Source organism: Pseudophryne corroboree, chromosome 4, assembly GCF_028390025.1.
Source record: "Pseudophryne corroboree isolate aPseCor3 chromosome 4, aPseCor3.hap2, whole genome shotgun sequence".
In the NCBI taxonomy this organism is placed as follows: Eukaryota; Metazoa; Chordata; class Amphibia; order Anura; family Myobatrachidae; genus Pseudophryne; species Pseudophryne corroboree.
This window is the reverse complement of record NC_086447.1, coordinates 265,337,847-265,360,178: the sequence shown is the minus strand read 5'-3', so window position 1 is coordinate 265,360,178 and position 22,332 is coordinate 265,337,847. Positions and strand designations below refer to the sequence as shown.

Sequence of the window (22,332 nt, the reverse complement as noted above, 5' to 3'; positions counted from 1 at the left end):
TGGTGTATCGTTATGTGCATGCGCTTATCCCTATCGACCCTGTGTATTTTAGCTAGGGGATTCTGACGCTCCTTCAGCAATGGCCCGTTCTTTAAACACGGTATTTTCCACTTCCTCACCCTACCCCCATCCCACTTTCCCCTTCCCCCCTGGGAGCCTGCACAGTTCATGCAGTAGACAGGTAGGGAGTTTCGATCAGGTTACAAGACAAGATTTATGTGAAACCTGTGTGCACCCTTCCATTGAATGTATAACAAAGAAAAAAAATAATAATAAAGTGAATGTCACAGGAACTCGGACGCTCATACTGTACATGTATTTCAAAAGCACAGTGTTTATGCATTGTACATACTTCCTTTTACACAATTATTTGCGTCTCCATACACAATCTTGCATCTGCATACACAAGTGTTTTAACATGTTCGTTTGTGTATGTATAAACTATTTATTTATATTGAGAACTCTAACCGTCTGACCATTGGTCACCATCTATAAATATTACAGTCGTCACTGACCATTTGCCAGAGCTGTAGATCAATCCGCCGCTATATGATCGAAAGTACTGGATTAGTGGAGCATTAGCCACCCAGTGGTGGAGATGTGTAATGCATGCTGAGTATCTAGAATCGCCTCAACGCGCCTGCCTGTGATTAAACTTAGCAAGCTAAGCTATCGCCTTAGCATGACTAAACGTCCGTCTAGGCGGAGAATCAGTCAAGATAAAGGTGGCTACATCTGTATGTCATTTCATTAAGACTTCATAGATGAGCCCACAAATATGATTATATAGCCAACAGGGCCGTAGATAGCAACAATGGATCTTGCTGATGGGAGAGTCGTGACTGAATTTTGGGTCATGGCCATGCCCGTTTGAAAAGAAAAATGAATGTAAACTACTATGGGGTATAGTCAATTAAAGTCGGATCCATTCCGACATATATTTGTCGGAATGGATCCGACAACCCCTATTCAATCCCATCTTTAATTCAACTTTTTCAAGTCGAATTAATGATGGGACCCAGAGGAGGAGAAGGTGGGCGAGCCGCGGGGGGACAGCCGGTGGGCATACAGGGAGATCAGCGCTACATTAGCGCTGCAGCTGGATGTCACTCAGCCGCCCGACCTCACGGCAGCTTCCATCCTGCTCCAGCAGCGTGCTGCAGCCGGGTTGAAGCTGCCGTGAGGTCGGGCGGTTCAGTGACATCCAGCTGCAGCGCTACTGTAGCGCTGATCTGCCTGTATGTCCGCCGGCTGACCCCCGTCTTCCCCCCCTCGCCTCCTCCGGGTTCGCATCTCAGTCCGACATCATTTTGATGTCGGACTGAGATGGTCGAAAAGGGGGCCAAAACCTGTCGGATTTGGCCCCGTTTTCGACAAAAACACGTGGATCGGCAGCTATTCCGCCGATCCAGTGCTATTCGACAAGTCGAATTTATCGACTTGTCGAAAAATTTTGCTAAATATTGAATAGGTCGAATCAGGATTCGACCGTAAAAAGTCGAAAACTGCCGTCTTTTCGACAGACGGCAGTTTTCGACCTCAATTGAATATACCCCTATGTATGCAAAGGATGGGGACTGCCTTCCCCCATCACAGCTAACCCGGGCAACTTAAGCCCTGGCATGTGTAATTAGTACCCACTTTGCCCCCTCTCATTGTCCCTGATAGCCAGATAATTTCAGTAAAGGTCTAGTTCTCTCACAGCCTACAAATCTTTAAACCCATCTCTACTCACACCAACTGAATGCTCCATGCACTATGCACCCTTAAAGTAATCTCCACTCTGAGTGTTTCAGCTGTGTTCTCTTCCAATTAAAATGTAACCTGCCTCATGAGCAGGCTCCTCCGCACCCTCTGTTTTCATATCTGCATTTATTTGGTTTACCTTGCATATTTTTGTTACATGTATGTTCTGTCTTTCCCATTGTACAGCACTGTGGAGCTTTGTGGTGACTTATAAATCAATAATCAATTTAGCAACCTATTTTCAGTGAATTCTTACATACATGTGGCATTCTCTGCTTATTAGAGAAAGGTCTCTACCCAGAAAATATTAAATTCACAGAAAAAGTGTAATGTAAATGCAATGGTTTTGTTTAGCCAGAAGATGCAATAATATCCAAGGATAACTTTAGCTTGTTACTTCTAGTTTTGGTCAATAACATCTGATGTGTGCCTATGCACAACCTGTTTTTGTAGCTCAAGCATTTTATATAGCAGTGGGCAGACACTTTGGGGTAAATTTACTAAGGTGGAAGTTTTTTTTTTTAGAACTGGTGATGTTGATCTATTATCTTCTAGAAGCAGATAGATAAATGTTAAGGAGAATCTGATTGGTTGTTGTGAGCAACATTAGCAGTTCTAAAAAAACTCCCACCTTCATAAATTTACCTCTTTGTGTTTGAACATTTCTGTTTTCAGAAATAGCTGTATTCCTCAACTGAAAGAGATAGGAGGCGCTGAGCCAGACGCCTGGGATGATGACGATGCACCAGTGTGTGTTCTTAGAGAAAATAAAGCAAGCACAGACTTGGATCGAAAACTTAAAGAAGAACTGCTGGAAGAAAAGAAAGATTACAGATACATTGAAATGCAGGTAATTATTTTACTGCTTTAATAGTAGTAGTCAATACAATTCATATGTACAGAAGAAGGAGATGGGCACATTGGGCCTAATTCATTAAGGATTGCAAATTCTGCTAATTAGCAGAACTTGCAATCCTTTGGATCGCATGCTGGGGGCCGCAGAAACTAAGGAAGTCTCCTGCCAGTGCAGCTTAACTGCGCCCGGAGGAGGCCTGCCGCCATCTTCCCGATCGCGGCGACTGCTGCGTGTGACATTCAGCCGCCGCGATCACGCCCCCATTTGCCCGTCTCTGCCCCCCATTCGCACCGCACCGCCCCCGCAACGCTCTGTCTCCTCCCTGGAAACGGAGCATTGTCCGCCCCCCCCGCGACCGCCTCTGCCTGATTGACAGGCAGAGGCGATTGCATTTTCTGCGGCCCCCCCGAAGAAAATGATGGCGCATGCGCAGGACGGGCGCTGCACATGCGCCCGCATCTTTTTCTCAATTTCTCCTTCATCCACTAGGGGACACTGGAGAGCAGTTACAGTGAGGATATAGTAGGCAGTATCTGGGAGCTGGCACTTTACATTTCAACAATGTGGCTAGCTCCTCCCCTGCTATGTCCCCCCTCCAAGCCAGTCTTTAATTTGTGCCCAAGTGAGCTGGTCACTCTTGGGACTTCTCTTGTAGATTTTTTTTTTTTATTATTATTTTAAACTTGCTTACACAGATTGGCAGCTCTGCCTCTGCCAGTCTGCACTGCAGGAGCTGCTGACGGGGTACCAAGGCAGCTGCGTGCGGCTTGGGCTGGTCCCACGGCTGAAGAGACATCCTCTCTGGAGACTGGCCGGACACCACTGCTTGCAGCGCGTGTCGGGGCCACTCCATCAGCACAGTCTGATTGGCAGCACGGCAGCGGTAAGTATTACCCCCGGCCACGGCTTACATTGCCGGCGGAGTATTCAGGGCTCCCTACGCTAACGCTGGTGCCGCTTAGTTGTAACTTGTGTGCCATAACGGGGGGCGGAGCTTCCTCCCGACTTGGGCTTTCAGCTCACAGCAGCCCCGGCGGCTCAGCGCGCACCGGCGGCCATTTTTCTCTTGCGTCCTAGAGGATGCTGGGGTCCACATTAGTACCATGGGGTATAGACGGTTCCACCAGGAGCCATTGGCACTTTAAGAGTTTGAGAGTGTTGGCTGGCTCCTCCCTCTATGCCCCTCCTATCAGACTCAGTTTAGCAAATGTGCCCGGAGGAGCCGGTCACAGCTAGGGGAGCTCTCCAGAGTTTCTCTAGTAAAGTTTAGTTTCGAGTTTATTATTTTACAGGGAGGCTGCTGGCAACAGCCTCCCTGCTTCGGGGGACTAAGGGGGGAGTAGTGTCCGCCCTGCGGGGTATGAGCCACTATCTCCGCTGACTGGACACTGAGCTCCAGAGGGGATAGATCGCTCCCCGCCATAGAGGATCGCTCACCCCAGCAGCATGCCGCCACCCCCTTACAGAGCTGAAGATCAGTGGCGAGTGAGTCACCGACCCCCCCTAGCAAGCTGGGTCCAGTGTGAAGATTGCGGCTTCAGGGTAGAAGCGCAGTATTAACTGCACTCCGGAGGCTCAGCGGTACATTGTGCGGCGCTGTGAGTGGCGCCCTGAGCCAGCGCCTACACCCTACACTGGTCACACAGCCTGTCTGGGGGCCCGGGATCTCAGCCAGCATAAATCCTCAGGCCAGTATAATCCTATGAAGAGTGGAAAGACAGCTCAATTTTGGGGGCGGAGCTTCTCAGAGCGGACCCAGCAGCGTTCAGCGCCATTTTCCTGCCTGCACAGCGCTGTCCAGGAAGAGCAAGTCCCTCCACAGCAACTCCAGCTATCTCTCACGGTACCAAGGGGTTGTAGAAGGGGGGGGGCTACATAAAGACTGTGTAACCTATTAAGGTGCACAGTCAGCGCTGGTAGGGGTCTCTCTTTACATTAAAAGCGCTGTGTGTTGGTTGGCTCCAATCTCTGTGTCTCTCTTGCCATTCTTGGGGGTGAAACTCTGTCTTCCCCTGTGTGTGTGTGTGGAGTGTCTGTGGTCTCCATTAAGCAATGTCCAGGGACTCTGTGTCATATGCTGCAGAGGATATGTCCTCTCAGGATGATCCCATTCCATGTAATCAGGAGGGCACTGGTTTAGCGCAGATTGCAGCAAGGGAGCCTGAGTGGTTATCCTCTATCAAATCTATGATTTCTCAGATTTCAAATAGGGTTGCACAGAATGAATCTGCAACTCAGGCTTTACAGAACTCTATGGCAGTCTGGCCCAGTTCTGGTACATCAGGACTCCCCGCTGTATAGTCACATAAACGTGCTCTTGCGCAGATCATGCAGGATGATACGAATACCGATTCTGACACTGCAGACGGTATGAGTCTTACCCTGGATTCCCAAAATCCTTTCCTTGTACTGTCAGCTCTTCCGGGCACAGTTTCCCTAACTGAGGTCTGGAGAAGGGACATAGAGGGAGGAGCCAGAGCACACCAGAATCCAAATTCTTTCTTAAAGTGCCCATGTCTCCTGCGGAGCCCGTCTATTCCCCATGGTCCTTACGGAGTCCCCAGCATCCACTACGGACTACGAGAAATAGATTTACCGGTAAGTAAAATCTTATTTTTTCTCTGACGTCCTAGTGGATGCTGGGAACTCCGAAAGGACCATGGAGGGGATAGCGGCTCCGCAGGAGACTGGGCACAACTAAAGAAAGCTTTTAGGTCACCTGGTGTGCACTGGCTCCTCCCACTATGACCCTCCTCCAAGCCTCAGTTAGATTTTGTGCCCGGCCGAGGTTGGATGCACACTAGGGGCTCTCCTGAGCTTCTAGAAAAAAAGTATATAATTAGGTTTTTTATTTTACAGTGAGACCTGCTGGCAACAGGCTCACTGCAGCGAGGGACTAAGGGGAGAAGAAGCGAACCTACCTGCTTGCAGCTAGCTTGGGCTTCTTAGGCTACTGGACACCATTAGCTCCAGAGGGATCGATCGCATGGAACTGGCCTTGGTGTTCGGTCCCGGAGCCGCGCCGCCGTCCCCCTTACAGAGCCAGAAGCAAGAAGAGGTCCGGAAAATCGGCGGCAGAAGACATCAGTCTTCACCAAGGTAGCGCACAGCACTGCAGCTGTGCGCCATTGCTCCTCATACACACTTCACACTCCGGTCACTGAGGGTGCAGGGCGCTAGGGGGGGGCGCCCTGAGCAGCAATAAAAACACCTTGGCTGGCAAAAATACCACAATATATAGCCCTAGAGGCTATATATGTGGTAATTACCCCTGCCAGAATCCATAAAAAAGCGGGAGAATAGTCCGCGAAAAAGGGGCGGAGCTATCTCCTTCAGCACACTGGCGCCATTTTCTCTTCACAGTGCAACTGGAAGACAGCTCCCCAGGCTCTCCCCTGTAGTTTTCAGGCTCAAAGGGTTAAAAAGAGAGGGGGGGCACTAAATTTAGGCGCAATATTGTATATACAAACAGCTATTGGGAAAAATTCACTCAATATAGTGTTAATCCCTAAATTATATAGCGCTCTGGTGTGTGCTGGCATACTCTCTCTCTGTCTCCCCAAAGGGCTGTGTGGGGTCCTGTCCTCAGTCAGAGCATTCCCTGTGTGTGTGCGGTGTGTCGGTACGGCTGTGTCGACACGTTTGATGAGGAGGCTTATGTGATGGCAGAGCAGATGCCGATAAATGTGATGTCGCCCCCTGTGGGGCCGACACCAGAGTGGATGGATAGGTGGAAGGTATAAACCGACAGTGTCAACTCCTTACATAAAAGGCTGGATGACGTAACAGCTATGGGACAGCCGGCTTCTCAGCCCGCGCCTGCCCAGGCGTCTCAAAGGCCATCAGGGGCTCAAAAACGCCCGCTCCCTCAGATGGCAGACACAGATGTCGACACGGAGTCTGACTCCAGTGTCGACGAGGTTGAGACATATACACAATCCACTAGGAACATCCGTTACATGATCCCGGCAATAAAAAATGTGTTACACATTTCTGACATTAACCCAAGTACCACTAAAAAAGGGTTTTATGTTTGGGGAGAAAAAGCAGGCAGTGTTTTGTTCCCCCATCAAATGAGTGAATGAAGTGTGAAAAAGCGTGGGTTCCCCCGATAAGAAACTGGTAATTTCTAAAAAGTTACTGATGGCGTACCCTTTCCCGCCAGAGGATAAGTTACGCTGGGAGATATCCCCTAGGGTGGATAAGGCGCTCACACGTTTGTCAAAAAAGGTGGCACTGCCGTCTTAGGATACGGCCACTTGAAGGTACCTGCTGATAAAAAGCAGGAGGCTATCCTGAAGTCTGTATTTACACACTCAGGTACTAGACTGAGACCTGCAGATAGTGCTGCTGCAGCGTGGTCTGTAACCCTGTCAAACAGGGATACTATTTTGTGAACATAAGACGTCGTCTTATATATGAGGGATGCACAGAGGGATATTTTGCCGTCTGGCATCCAGAATTAATGCAATGTCCATTCTGTCAGGAGGTTATTAGAGACCTGACACTGGACAGGTGATGCTGACTTTAAAAGGCACATAGAGCCTTATAAGGGTGAGGAATTGTTTGGGGATGGTCTCTGGGACCTCGTATCCACAGCAACAGCTGGGAAGGAAAAAATTTTACCTCAGGTTTCCTCACAGCCCCAGAAAGCACTGTATTATCAGGTACAGTCCTTTCGGCTTCAGAAATGCAAGCGGGTAAAAGGCGCTTTCTTTCTGCACAGAGACGAGGGAAGAGGGAAAAAGCTGCACCAGTCAGCCAGTTCCCAGTATCAAAATTCTTCCCCCGCTTCCTCTGAGTCCACCGCATGACGCGGGGGCTCCACAGGCGTAGCCAGGTACGGTGGGGGGCCGCCTCAAAAATTTCAGCGATCAGTGGGCTCGCTCACAGGTGGATCCCTAGATCCTTCAAGTAGTATCTCAGGGGTACAAGCTGGAATTCGAGGTGTCTCCCCCTCGCCGTTTCCTCAAATCTGCCTTGCCGACAACTCCCTCAGGCAGGGAGACTGTGCTAGAGGCAATTCACAAGCTGTATTCCCAGCAGGTGATAGTCAAGGTGCCCCTACTTCAACAAGGACGGGGTTACTATTCCACACTGTTTGTGGTACCGAAACCGGACGGTTCGGTGAGACCCATTTTATATTTGAAATCCTTGAACACATACATAAAAAAATTCAAGTTCAAGATGGAATCGCTCAGGGCGATTATTGCAAGCCTGGAGGAGGGGGATTACATGGTATCCCTGGACATCAAGGAGGCTTACCTACATGTCCCCATTTACCATCCTCACCAGGAGTACCTCAGATTTGTGGTACAGGATTGCCATTACCAATTCCAAACACTGCCGTTGGGACTGTCCACGGCACCGAGGGTCTTTACCAAGGTAATGGCAGAAATGATTATACTCCTTCGAGAAAGGAAGTTTTAATTATCCCGTACTTGGACGATCTCCTTATAAAGGCGAGGTCCAAGGAGCAGTTGTTGGTCGGAGTAGCACTATCTCGGGAAGTGCTACAACAGCACGGATGGATTCTATACATTCCAAAGTCACAGCTGGTTCCTACCACACGCCTACTGTTCCTGGAGATGTTTCTGGACACAGAACAGAAAAAAGTGTTTCTCCCGCAGGAGAAAGCCAAGGAGCTGTCATCTCTAGTCAGAGACCTCCTGAAACCAAAACAGGTATCGGTGCATCACTGCACACGAGTCCTGGGAAAAATGGTAGCTTCTTACGAAGCTAAATTCCATTCGGCAGGTTCCATGCAAGAACCTTTCAGTGGGACCTCTTGGACAAGTGGTCGGGATCGCATCTTCAGATGCATCGGCTGATAACCCTGTCTCCAAGGACCAGGGTATCTCTACTGTGGTGGCTGCAGAGTGCTCATCTTCAAGAGGGCCGCAGATTCGGCATACAGGACTGGGTCCTGGTAACCACGGATGCCAGCCTTCGAGGCTGGGGGGCAGTCACACAGGGAAGAAATTTCCAAGGACTTTGGTCAAGTCAGGAGTCGTCCCTACACATAAATATTCTGGAACTGAGGGCCATTTACAATGCCCTAAGTCTGGCAAGGCCTCTGCTTCAAAACCAGCCGGTACTGATCCAATCAGACAACATCACGGCAGTCGCCCATGTAAACCGACAGGGCTGCACAAGAAGCAGGATGGCGATGGCAGAAGCCACAAGGATTCTCAGATGGGCGGAAAATCACGTCTTAGCACTGTCAGCAGTGTTCATTCCGGGAGTGGACAACTGGGAAGCAGACTTCCTCAGCGGACACGACCTACACCCGGGAGAGTGGGGACTTCATCCAGAAGTCTTCCAACTGTTGGTAAACCGTTGGGAAAGGCCACAGGTGGACATGATGGCGTCCCGCCTAAACAAAAAACTAGAGAGATATTGCGCCAGGTCAAGGGACCCTCAGGCGATAGCTGTGGACGCTCTAGTGACACCGTGGGTGTACCAGTCAGTTTATGTGTTCCCTCCTCTGCCTCTCATACCAAGGGTACTGAGAATAATAAGAAAACGAGGAGTAAGAACAATACTCGTGGTTCCGGATTGGCCAAGACGAGCGTGGTACCCGGAACTTCAAGAGATGATCTCAGAGGACCCATGGCCTCTGCCGCTCAGACAGGACCTGCTGCAGCAGGGGCCCTGTCTGTTCCAAGACTTACCGCGGCTGCGTTTGACGGCATGGCGGTTGAACGCCGGATCCTGAAGGAAAAGGGCATTCCGGAGGAAGTCATTCCTACGCTGATTAAAGCCAGGAAAGATGTAACTGTAAAGCATTATCACCGCATATGGCGGAAATATGTTGCTTGGTGTGAGGCCAAAAAGGCCCCAACAGAGGAATTTCAACTGGGTCGATTTCTGCATTTCCTACAAGCAGGAGTGACTATGGGCCTGAAATTAGGCTCCATTAAGGTACAGATCTCGGCTCTGTCGATTTTCTTCCAGAAAGAACTAGCTTCACTACCTATAGTTCAGACGTTTGTGAAAGGAGTGCTGCATATTCAGCCCCCGTTTGTGCCTCCAGTGGCACCTTGGGATCTCAACGTGGTGTTGAGTTTCTTAAAATCACATTGGTTTGAGCCACTTAAAACCGTGGATCTAAAATATCTCACGTGGAAAGTGGTCATGTTATTGGCCTTGGCTTCAGCCAGGCGTGTGTCAGAATTGGCGGCTTTGTCATGTAAAAGCCCTTATCTGATTTTCCATATGGATAGGGCGGAATTGAGGACTCGTCCCCAGTTTCTCCCTGAGGTGGTATCAGCTTTTCACTTGAACCAACCTATTGTGGTGCCTGCGGCTACTAGGGACTTGGAGGATTCCAAGTTGCTGGACGTAGTCAGGGCCTTGAAAATTTATGTTTCCAGGACGGCTAGAGTCAGGAAAACTGACTCGCTATTTATCCTGTATGCACCCAACAAGCTGGGTGCTCCTGCTTCTAAGCAGACTATTGCTCGCTGGATTTGTAGCACAATTCAGCTGGCGCATTCTGCGGCTGGACTGCCGCATCCTAAAAAGGTAAAAGCCCATTCCACAAGGAAGGTGGGCTCATCTTGGGCGGCTGCCCGAGGGGTCTCGGCTTTACAACTTTGCCGAGCTGCTACTTGGTCAGGGGCAAACACGTTTGCAAAATTCTACAAATTTGATACCCTGGCTGAGGAGGACCTTGAGTTCTCTCATTCGGTGCTGCAGAGTCATCCGCACTCTCCCGCCCGTTTGGGAGCTTTGGTGTAATCCCCATGGTCCTTTCGGAGTTCCCAGCATCCACTAGGACGTCAGAGAAAATAAGATTTTACTCACCGGTAAATCTATTTCTCGTAGTCCGTAGTGGATGCTGGGCGCCCGTCCCAAGTGCGGATTGTCTGCAATACTTGTACATAGTTATTGTTAACTAAAGGGTTATTGTTGAGCCATCTGTTGAGAGGCTCAGTTGTTTTCATACTGTTAAACTGGGTATGGTATCACGAGTTATACGGTGTGATTGGTGTGGCTGGTAAGAGTCTTACCCGGGATTCAAAATCCTTCCTTATTATGTCAGCTCGTCCGGACACAGTGTCCTAACTGAGGCTTGGAGGAGGGTCATAGTGGGAGGAGCCAGTGCACACCAGGTGACCTAAAAGCTTTCTTTAGTTGTGCCCAGTCTCCTGCGGAGCCGCTATCCCCCCATGGTCCTTTCGGAGTTCCCAGCATCCACTACGGACTACGAGAAATAGATTTACCGGTGAGTAAAATCTTATTTTCTGTCTATTCTAGGAATTTATTTGACCTATTTTAATAATTTATAATCTCTAATGGACAGACCCCTGGATGTAACAAAGTTCTCAGGCAGGCATATCAGGCTGACAGCTGGACTGCCGGACAACCATTAGGAAACCTGTATGTTGTTGTGGGAAATTGCATCTACTCAGGGCCGTTTCTAGCCAATTTGGCTCCCAGTGCGAGATTTAAAAATGCCCCCCCCCCCCCCCCCCCCCATATTCACATAAGAAAAAATGCCCCCCCCCCCCTCCCCCTCCCCATAGATATAAAGAGGAAAACCATGCGCGCGCTCCCGCCAAGGGGCGTGGCCTCGTTAAAATGGGCATGGCTTTAAGATGGGCGTGGCCTCATCTGATCTCATCATCACGGCCACCACAGGATTAAAAAAAAAAAAAGGCCTCATTTTACACATTACAGCAGCCACGCGACCCCATTTTACACATTGCGGCAGGCAAGCGTCCCCATTTTACACATTGCGGCAGGAAAGCGTCCCCATTTTACACATTGCGGCAGGTAAGTGTCCCCATTTTACACATTGCAGCAGGAAAGTGCCCCCATTTTACACTTTGCGGCAGGCACGTGCCCCCATTTTACACAGTACGGCAGGCAAGTGTCCCCATTTTACACATTGCAGCAGGCAAGTGTCCCCATTTTACACAGTACGGCAGGCAAGTGTCCCCATTTTACACATTGCGGCAGGCATGTGTCCCCATTTTACACATTGCGGCAGGAAAGTGCCCCCATTTTACACAGTACGGAAGGAAAGTGTCCCCATTTTACACATTGCGGCAGGCACTTGTCCCCATGTTACACATCACGGCAGACTGCGTCCCCATTTTACATATTACGGCAGGCAAGTGTCCCCATTTTACACATTCCGAAGACAGGTGTCCCCAATTTACACAGTACGGCAGGTGGGGGGGGAGAGAGGGAGAGGGGCTGACTTACATTTGAAGCGGTTCTTCCCGCTCTTCAGCCGCCTCTCCCTCGTCTGCGCGGCCCCGGCCGGCTTGGCTCCCCCTTCTCCCTCCTCCCGAGCGCCCAGCTCGGGGGGCGGGGTTTTGCGGAATGACGCGATTGCGTCGTGACGTCACGACGCAAACGCATCATTCCGCGAAACCCCGCCCCCTGAGCTGGGCACTCGGGAGGAGAGGGAAGGGGGGGTTTAGTGCTGAAGAAGTACCGCGGCGGGCGCCCCATGCGGTTGCACGCGAGCGCCCGCCGCAAGAAACGGCACTGCATCTACTCCTTGTTTGCGCTTGTTGCAGGACACTGTAGCCTGGGGAAAAAGCATTTGCAGTTGAGGCCAGTTAGATACAGATGGCAGCTGGCAGCCTGAAAGCTTTTGAGCAGTTGAAAAACAAATTGCTCTTTCCTCACACAATTTTTTCTATGTATTGAAGTATTGAACACATCAACATTTTTCTTAGTAAATATATTTGTAATGGGGCTATCATAATTAAATTTCTGCTGCGGGGTACACTGGGCTCCACAAGGATAGACATTGGGGTGTAGAGTAGGATCTTGATCCGAGGCACCACCAGGCTCAAAAGCTTTGATTGTTCCCAAGATGCATAGCGCTGCCTCCTCTATAACCCCGCCTCCCTGCACAGGAACTCAGTTTTGTAGTTGGTGCTGCTAATAGCAGGCACATAACAGAGGGGCTGCTCCAGGCAGCCCTAAGAAGAGCTTTTTTTTGAAGTAAAGTGAAGACTACAAGGGCAGCAGCAGAGTGTGGATGTCAGGAGAAATTCCCTGCTGCAGCTCCAGCTTTCCCCAGCGGCGCTGTACACTCCCGTTCCCTGGTTACCGGGTACCTACAGCAGGAGGCTCCGGTTTTCTTCAAGTTAGACACACACGGCTGGGGCTCTCCGGGATCGCGTAGCCGCGCTTCGGGAGGTGGTAAGTGGTTCCCGTTCGCGGGACCCACGCTGTATCGTGATCCAGCGCGGTCGGTGGGAGGCGGGCCGCGCACGCTGGAGTGGACACTGTGGCAGTACAGGCGATCGCACTAGATCACCAGGGCAAGGGTACAGGTCAGGTTTCTCTTATAAACCATTTTAAATTGGCCCGCAGTACCGGTGGTTAAGTCCAGTAGGGGGATGAGGCTTTAGACCTGTAGCCCCTCCCCGAGCCCCTGGGCGCCATTTACAGTAAATGTTCCCGCCCTGGAGCTGCATATCTATCTCTCCCTCACTCCCAGTCAGTGTTTGGGCGCCATTTCTCTCAGCTACACTGTTCCTGGGACTGCTTGGGCAAATCCTCCTTTGTAAAGCCGCCTGATAGTCAGCGCTGTGCCTTTACAAGACACTTAAGTATTCTACATGTCTCTTAGACAGTGATAGTTAAGAAACCGTTCATTTGGTTAGGGCTATCTGGTACAAGTACCCTGTGATATACATCCAGTCTTTACTATGCAGTGTTATATCTATTGTTTACAGAGCGGCATTTCAAATGAAGCGCTGGCCGCCAGCCAACCAGAGCTGGCGACCGGCAGCCAATCAGGGAAGCAGCCGCAGCAGTCGCTCCTGATTGGCTTCCGCTGCTGCGGTAGCTTCCCTGATTGGCTGCCGGTCCGCCAGCTCTGATTGGCTGAAGGCCGGCGCTTCATTTGAAATGCCGCCGCGTTCAGCGTTTATAGCTGCCGCCCGCCTAATAGTAAGTAGTATTACTTACACACCCACCCTCCCGCACATGCGCAATGTAATCCCGTGAATCCCGGGATTGGATGCTCCAATCCCGGGATTCAAATCCCGGCATTTTTGGGCCCAAATACCGGTATCCCGCCAATCCCAATACCGGGATTGGGTTCCCTACGCTACAGGTACACTCTTTGCCCCCCAGTGGGACTGTGGCAATGGGGGTCCATAATGACCCACCGTGGGCTACTTTCTCCACACTTCTGAATACCCTAGTTACTAAACTAACGCCCCCTATGGGACCTCCCATACCGGTTCAACCGTATATGGTCCCCGCGATTAAATTGAACCAGTCACTGACTACTCAGAAGTCTGACCCTCGCTCGCCTACGACCAAGGGGTCCTCTAAGTGGGCCATTACTTCCTCACAATCTACTGCTGTCACTGACACCTCGTCTGATGAAGATGGCGCTTACACTGACCCCACAGATTCTGACACAGATAATACTGATGGGGATGGTGGTTCACAAGTGGATGTTCCTGACCTATTGGAAGCTATTAAGTTGATCCTACAGATCACGGATGATCCCGAGCCATCCGTCCCTCCTAAGAAACCAGATAGATTCAAGCGTCGGAAGGTGGTTAAACAAGTTTTACTTCATTCTGATCACCTGGTGGATATACGTCAGGAATCCTGGGAAAATCCAGGGAAGAAGTTCATGCCTCACAAGAAGATGCTGGCTCGCTATCCCCTCGCGCCAGAGCTCTCTCAAAATTGGGAGACACCTCCTCCAGTGGACTCGCATGTGGCAAGGATGGTGGTTTCCTCAGCTCTACCTGTCACTACCGTCATGTCTCTGAAGGAGCCTACGGATAAACGTGTGGAGGGTTGTCTGAAAGCGATTTACACCCTCACGGGTGCTGCGCAAAGGCCCACTATTGCAGCGACATGGGCTGCAGAAGCTATTGAAGCGTGGGCTCAAGAGTTGGAAGCTGAAATCTCTTCTGACCATGCTAGGCAATGTTTGTCATATATTGTCACAGCTTCACACTATATTAAATAGGCGGCTTCTGATGCTGGTGTTCTGGCAGCCAAGGCTTCTACTACGTCAGTCCTGGCTCGCCGGATATTGTGGCTGAGATCCTGGTCTGTGGATCTGGATTCTAGAAAAACCCTGGAGGTACTCCCTTTCAAGGGAGATATCCTGTTCGGGGAGAACTTAAATAAGATAGTGGCTGATTTGGCTACTGCCAAAACAGCCTGTCTGCCAAGTACTGCTCCTTCTGTGCCGAAGGCTAAAAGTACTTCCTTTCGTCCTTCAGGTAAAGCAAAACATCAGGCGTACCACAAACAGGCCCGCACTTCCAAACCTGGTAAGCCAAAGCCCAAAAGAGCCTGGACTGCCCGTCAGCCAGCTTCCAAGACCGATAAGCCTGCCGCATGACGGGGCGGGCCTTCCCCTGGGGGACCCCAGGTGGGGGCCGGCTTCTAGGGTATACCCAGTATACCCAGGAATGGTTGAGGACCACTTCAGATGCCTGGGTACGGGAAGTCGTCACTCGAGGTTACGCCATAGCCTTCAAAAACCGTCCCCCTCATCGATTTTGCCTGACAGACGTCCCTTCGGACCAGACAAAGGCAAAGACTCTTCATTCGGTGGTACAGACCCTCCCGGACACAGGAGTGGTAGTACAGGTGCCTTTTGCTCAGAGAGGCCAGGGGTACTATTCTCCGCTGTTTCTAGTCCCGAAACCGAATGGGTCCTCCTGGCCCATTCTCAACCTCAAGGCATTGAACAAGTTTGTGAGAGTCTCCAAGTTTCGTATGGAAACACTTCGCTCTATCGTTCTGGCCTTGGAACCTGGGGATTATATGGTCTCCCTGGATATACAGGATGCTTACCTGCATATTACTATAGCAGTGTCGCATCAGCAATACCTGAGGTTTGCGGTTGGCAACCTCCATTACCAGTTTCGGGCGTTACCTTTTGGTTTAACCACGGCTCAGCGAGTCTTCACCAAAGTTATGGCGGTGATGACGGTGGTACTCCGCCGTCAAGGGGTCAGGATCCTACCGTATCTGGACGACTTGTTGATCCTGGCAAATTCCCCAGAAATTCTCCTACGTCACCTAGATCTGACTGTCCGGTTTCTGCAAGCCCACGAGTGGCTCATCAACTGGAAGAAATCCTCCCTGGTCCCTGCTCAGAGCATGTGGCACCTGGGAGCGCTACTGGACACTCACAACCAGCGGTTGTTCTTGTCTCAGGAGAAAGTCCTGAAGCTTCAGGACAGGATTCGTTGCTCTCTCTCTCGTCCGCAAGTGTCGATACATTCGTTGATGCAGGTGCTGGGCCTCATGGTGTCAGCATTCGACATGGTGGAGTATGCTCAATTCCATTCTCGCCCCCTCCAGAGGCTGATTCTGGCCAAGTGGGACGGCCTGCCTCACCGGATCAGATCTCACATGATCTCATTGACTCCGGAGGTCCGTCTGTCGCTGTACTGGTGGCTCCTGGACCAACGATTGTGCAGGGGCCGTCCCTTCTGGATATCCGACTGGGTCCTGTTGACGACAGATGCCAGTATAAGGGGTTGGGGCGCGGTGTTGGAGCAACACTCCCTTCAGGGTCGGTGGATCAAGGAGGAGTCTCTCCTCCCGATCAACATTCTGGAATTGCGGGCGGTCTTCAACTCATTGAACCTGGCCCAACATTTAATTCAGAACCGTCCTGTTCAAGTACAGTCGGACAACGCCACCACAGTGGCTTACATAAATCATCAAGGCGGCACTCGAAGCCGCTTGGCAATGAAGGAAGTCTCACGGATTCTTCAATGGGCGGAACGCCATCCACCGGCTATATCGGCGATATTCATTCCGGGAGTCCTGAATTGGGAAGCGGACTTTCTCAGTCGTCACGACGTACACGCCGGAGAGTGGGGCCTCCATCCAGAAGTGTTTCAACTCCTAGTGGAAAGGCGGGGCCTTCCAGACGTGGATCTGATGGCGTCTCGGCACGCTCCGAAGACCGGAACCTTGTGATTAAGGACAAAGGATCCTCAAGCAGCATTCGTGGATGTGCTGGCGGTGCCGTGGAAGTTTCGGCTGCCGTACGTGTTCCCTCCGGTGTCACTCCTGCCCAGGGTAATTTGGAAGTTCAAGCAAGAAAAAGGAATTCTGCTTCTCATAGCTCCAGCGTGGCCCAGACGGCACTGGTTCTCAGACCTTCAGGGCCTCTCGTCAGAGCGTCCAATTCTACTTCCACAACGCCCAGACCTCCTCGTTCAGGCCCCTGTGTCTACCAGGACCTGGCCCGGCTGTCTTTGACGGCGTGGCTCTTGAAGCTTCCGTCTTGAGGGCTAAAGGGTTTTCGGAGGCGGTCATTCAAACTATGTTGTGGGCCCGGAAACCGGCTTCTGCTCGGATTTACCATAGGGTCTGGCATTCTTACTTTGTTTGGTGCGCATCTAACAATTATGACACTTCCAAGTTTAGTACAGCCAAACTTTTGGCTTTTCTTCAGCAGGGCCTGGACTTAGGTCTGCGTCTGGCCTCCCTCAAGGTTCATATTTCTGCCTTGTCGGTGTGGTATCAGAGAAAAATTGCGACCTTACCTGATGTGCATACGTTCACTCAGGGTGTTTTGCGGATTCAACCTCCTTACGTCCCGCCTGTGGCTCCTTGAGACCTATCGGTGGTTCTGGAGGCGTTGCAAGAGTCTCCGTTTGAACCTCTTGGTTCAGCTGATCTTAAGTGGCTTTCCCTTAAGGTGGCGTTTCTGCTGGCTATTGCCTCCGCTAGAAGAGTGTCTGATTTGGGTGCCTTGTCTTGTATTTCCCCATATCTGATATTTCACTGTGACCGGGCGGTTCTTAGGACTCGTCCGGGACATTTACCTAAGGTGGTTTCTTCGTTCCACCTTAATGAGGAGATTGTGGTTCCGGCACTTGTCTCTCCTGATTTGTCTCCCAAAGAGCGGTCTTTGGATGTGGTACGGGCTCTCCGTATCTATGTGAAGAGAACTGCTTCTATTGGGAAATCTGATTCTCTTTTTGTTGTGTTTGGGTTTCTCAAACGTGGCTGGCCTGCTCACAAGCAGACTTTGGCCAGATGGATTAGAATGGTGATTGCACATGCTTATGTGAGGGTTGGTCTGTCAGTTCCTGCTCACATTACGGCCCATTGTACTCGGTCCGTTGGACCTTCTTGGGCGGCCCGCCGTGGTGCGACCCTTAAACAATTGTGCAAGGCAGCTACGTGGTCCTCAGTGAACACGTTCATAAGGTTCTATGCCTTCGATACTGCTGCTTCCCAGGATGCTTCCTTTGGACGCCGGGTTCTTGTGCCCGCTACAGTGCGTCCCCTCCCATAAGGAACTGCTTTAGGACATCCCCAATGTCTATTCTTGTGGAGCCCAGTGTACCCCGCAGCAGAAAACGAGATTTATGGTAAGAACTTACCTTTGTTAAATCTCTTTCTGCAAGGTACACTGGGCTCCACAAGGCGCCCACCCTGACGCACTTAGCTTCTTCGGGTTGGTATGGCATTAGCCGCTGACACTTCTCCTGTCGTGAGAGTGTGGTGTATGTGGCTACTAACTTTTGTCGTCTCTTTTCCTGCTACTGCATTGGGCTGGTTAACTAAAAACTGAGCTCCTGTGCAGGGAGGCGGGGTTATAGAGGAGGCGGCGCTATGCATCTTGGGAACAGTCAAAGCTTTTGAGCCTGTTGGTGCCGCGGATCAAGATCCTACTCTACACCCCAATGTCTATCCTTGTGGAGCCCAGTGTACCTCACAGAAAGAGATTTAACAACGGTAAATTCTTACCATAAATCTCGTTTTTCACCAAATGTCAGTAACAACCCATGCAGGCAACATATGCAAAGAAATCAAACCATATATGTCCATAAAATAAGTTTTGTGTAATAATGTGAAATGACACAGGGAAAAAGTATTGAACACATGAAGAAAGAGGAGCAAAAAGACATGGAAATCCAAGACTCCAGCTGAAATCAATCAGTAATTAGAAAGCAATCCAGCCCCTTGTCAGTGCAAATGAATATAAGCTGGTCCAGTCCCAACTGAAGGCCTATAAAAAGGTGTCTCATTTTCAAGATGTCACACAAGAAATAATCTTATGATGGGTAAAAGCAAAGAGCTCTCTCAAGACCTTGCAACCTTATTGGTGCAAAACATACTTATGGCATTGGTTACATAAAGATTTCTAAACTTCTGAATACTCCACTGAGTACTGTTGGGGCCATAATCCAGAAATGTAAAGAACATCATTTAACCATAAGCTCCCCATGACCAGGTGATCACGCAAGATTTCTGACAGAGGAGTGAAAAGAATTATCAGAGGAGTTGTCCAACTGCCAAGAACAACTTGTGGAGAGCTTCAGGAAGACCTGGAATTAGCAGGTACAATTGTTTCAAAGAAAACAATAAGTAATGCACTCAATCGTCGTGGCTTCTATGCACGCTCACCATGCAAGACTCCATTGCTGAAGAAAAAAACATGTTGAAGCTCGTTTAAAGTTTCAGCACAACATTTGGACAAGCCTGTGAAATACTGGGAAATATAGTCTGGTCAGATGAGACCAAAATGTAACACTTTGGATGCCATAATAAACACCATGTTTGAAGAAGAAATGGCACTGCACATCATCCCAAACACACCGTACCAGCAGTTAAGTTTAGAGGTGGGAACATCATGGTGTGGGGCTGTTTTTCAGCATACGGTACAGGCATACTTGTACATGTAATTGAAGGAAGGATGAATGGAAAACTTTACTGAGACACTCTTGATAAAAATCTGCTGCCATCTACCAGGATGCTGAAGATGAAATGAAGGTTTACATTTTGGCAAGACAATGAAACCAAACACACAGCCATGGACAATCTCTTATTTGTTTCAGAGATCAAAAATAAAGCTGCTAGAATGGCCCAGCCAATCACCTGACTTGAATCCAATTGAAAAATCTATGGAAAGAACTAAAGATCAGAGTTTATAGAAGAGGCCCACGGAACCTTCAAGATTTGTTTGTCTGGAAGAATGGGCCAAAATCACACCTGAGCCATGCATGCGACTAGTTTCTCCATACAGGAGGCGTCTTAAAGCTGTCATTACCAACAAAGGCTTTTATATGAAGTATTAAATACATGTCAGTAAGCGTGTTCAATACTTTTTCCCTGTGTCATTTCACACTATTACACATAACAATTTATGGACATCTATGGTTTGATTTGTTTGCATATGTGGATTGCATGGGATATCACTGACATTTGGGGAAAATTCCATTACAATAGCCCCATTACAAATATATTTACTGAGAAAAATGTTGATGTGTTCAATACTTATTTTACACACTGTAGCTATGTAACTTTACAGATGTTCTCTTTCTACATTCCACATTGCTGTGAGTGTGACTGGACCATACAGACCACCAAGAACCTCTGCAATCTGCCCAGACCAAATGACAGTATTTACCACTTATTCTCCTACATCAAATCCCTATTCCTAACAGATTGTAAACTTGCAAGCAAGACCGTCTTACCTCTCTGTCTGTTATTGCCCAGTCTCCTCTTATTATACCCCTTTTACACTGACAATTTTATCCCGGGATTTTGCACGTGAACATGCATCATCCTGGGATTTTTGTCAGTGTAAAAGGGTACAGGGACAATTTCCCGGGACGAGCATCCCGGGATTTCAATCCGGGTCTCGACCTGGGTTGAATCCGGGACCGTCCCGGGAAGCTGTGCAGTGTGAACGGGTATACCGGGTCAAGGTGACCCGGCACCAGTTCTCTGCATAGGAGGAGGCGGTGCTTGGAGAAGATTATCTGCAAGCACCACCTCCGGTAGAGTCAGCGGTGACGTCACCGACCCGGCAATATGCCGGCTCGGGCCACTAATGTGAAAGGGTCATTCCCGGGAATGTGTCCCGGCAAATATACCGGGACACATTCCCAGGAATGACCAAAGCCTGCGAGTGTAAAAGGGGTATTACTGTTTTGTTCCCAATTGTAAAACGCAGAAGACTATTCTGGTGCTATATAAATAAATAGTAACTAAACAAATTGTATACAGTCCCAGTAATGGGTTGTTAAAGTTTTCCTATACTTATATAGGAGAAATGCATCACATTTATAAGCTTGTGCCACAATATCAATGTTTTTCAGTGAACTTAATTTTTCTTTGTACTTTCAGCGATTTCGTAAAAAGCTGCCTTCTTACAGTATGAAAGAGGTAAGCACATATTTTTAATGATGTACTGTTATTGCTTTGCTTAGTGGTTCTGTACTCTTTATTACTGCACATCAGAGTGTGAACCCTTTCACCGCCAACAAAATATGATTTACATCATGACCTGTCCTACAAAAGGTCAATCCAATTAGTCGCAGTGAACTCGCGGTTGTGAGTCATCGCCACAGTGGCTGCACTTTACAGTGCTCCGCACTTGCACAACAGTGCTCACTGCTCCATACGGCTCCGAGCAATTTTCCGGTAGAAATCAGCCAGCAGAGGGTGCGAGCTCTGGTGCTGCTGCTGGTGTTGAAATGCCACTGCAACAGCACAATGTGCCCGTCGTGGTTAATTGAATTGACCCCTTAGAGCCTGATTCTGAGTCACAAGTTCCAGGGCAGTCACATCTAGTAATTTCTAGCATATGTTATTGGCTGCTTCCACACCTTTAAGTATTTAGAAACAAGTCTGAACCAGTACGCAACTCTGTTATCTTTCTGCAGTAGCTGGGTGAGTGTTAACTGGACAGCAGAGGACATTCCCATGTATAAGAAATATTGTGTGGGTGGCTGTGTTGTGGGTATGTAGCTTGCATTGCAGCCTATTCTGAGTTATGCGTATGCACCGTACCCACCTGCACCTGGCACGAGGAAGGTGTAACAGTTCGTGGTGATGGCTGCTCTCACAGATGGAGCACTGGGACTGTGCAGTCACATAGAGGTATATGACTATGGGTATATAGTCACATTAGCAATGAGCATCTGTAATTTGTGTTTGTATTACTTGCAACACAGAATCAACTGCATAAATCCATGTTTGTTGACACCGTTGTGCTGTGAGGCACTGGATGCATGTGTTGCTCATCATCACTAGTGTTCACACTAGACTGTTTTAGCAGGGCGCCACGTCTGCCTGATTTAAAAACTGCATAATGCACCCTTCCCTTTTAGCCGTGCCTTGCTTTGACAGCCTGCCCAGTACCTTCCCAACCTGCCGGTGACAAAAGTTGTGGTTGCGGATCACCACCGTCTCAATAGATGTGCACAGCATTTATTCACAGTCAAGGGTAGGCTTGGGGGCAGCACAGCATGTCCATAAGGGTATCCGGACTCCAGGTCGACACCAAAAAGGTTGACACACCTTAGGTCGACATGAACAAGGTCAACGTGGAAAAAGGTCGACATGAGTTTCCCCCCCTTTTTTTTCTTACATTTTTTTTACTTTTTCATGCTTTACGATCCACGTGGACAACGATTGGGAACAGTAATCGGTAAACTTTGAAAAGTTCAGAAAAAGAAAAAAACTCATGTCGACCTTTTGACCTGTCGACCTAGCACATGTCGACCTAGAAACCCTGTCGACCTTCAGACCCTGCCGACCTAGTGACTGAAGACCTATAGTGGTCGACCTAAACATTGTCGACCTAGGCACTGTCGATTTGTTGATCCACACCCCTCCTGTCCAAGTATCATATTTGTATAGAGAGAGTGTGTCTGGTTTTGGGTTTTTCAAGAAGAAGATATCCAGCCATGTTTTGTGCAGTAGGCTCCTTCTGTCCTATCCTATTCAACAGA

At 49.3% G+C, this 22,332-nt stretch overlaps 1 protein-coding gene across 3 annotated transcripts in view; it reads left to right on the top strand.

Annotated features, from left to right (window-relative positions):
* DHX36 (DEAH-box helicase 36) overlaps positions 1-22,332 on the top strand; it is a 290,388-nt gene that overhangs the window by 16,896 nt on the left and 251,160 nt on the right. For all 3 annotated transcript variants that reach the window (XM_063916103.1, XM_063916102.1, XM_063916105.1), the window contains exons 3-4: positions 2,422-2,596; positions 20,723-20,761. In XM_063916103.1, coding sequence (XP_063772173.1) covers positions 2,422-2,596; positions 20,723-20,761 — 214 coding nt within the window. The remainder of the gene's footprint in view (positions 1-2,421; positions 2,597-20,722; positions 20,762-22,332) is intronic.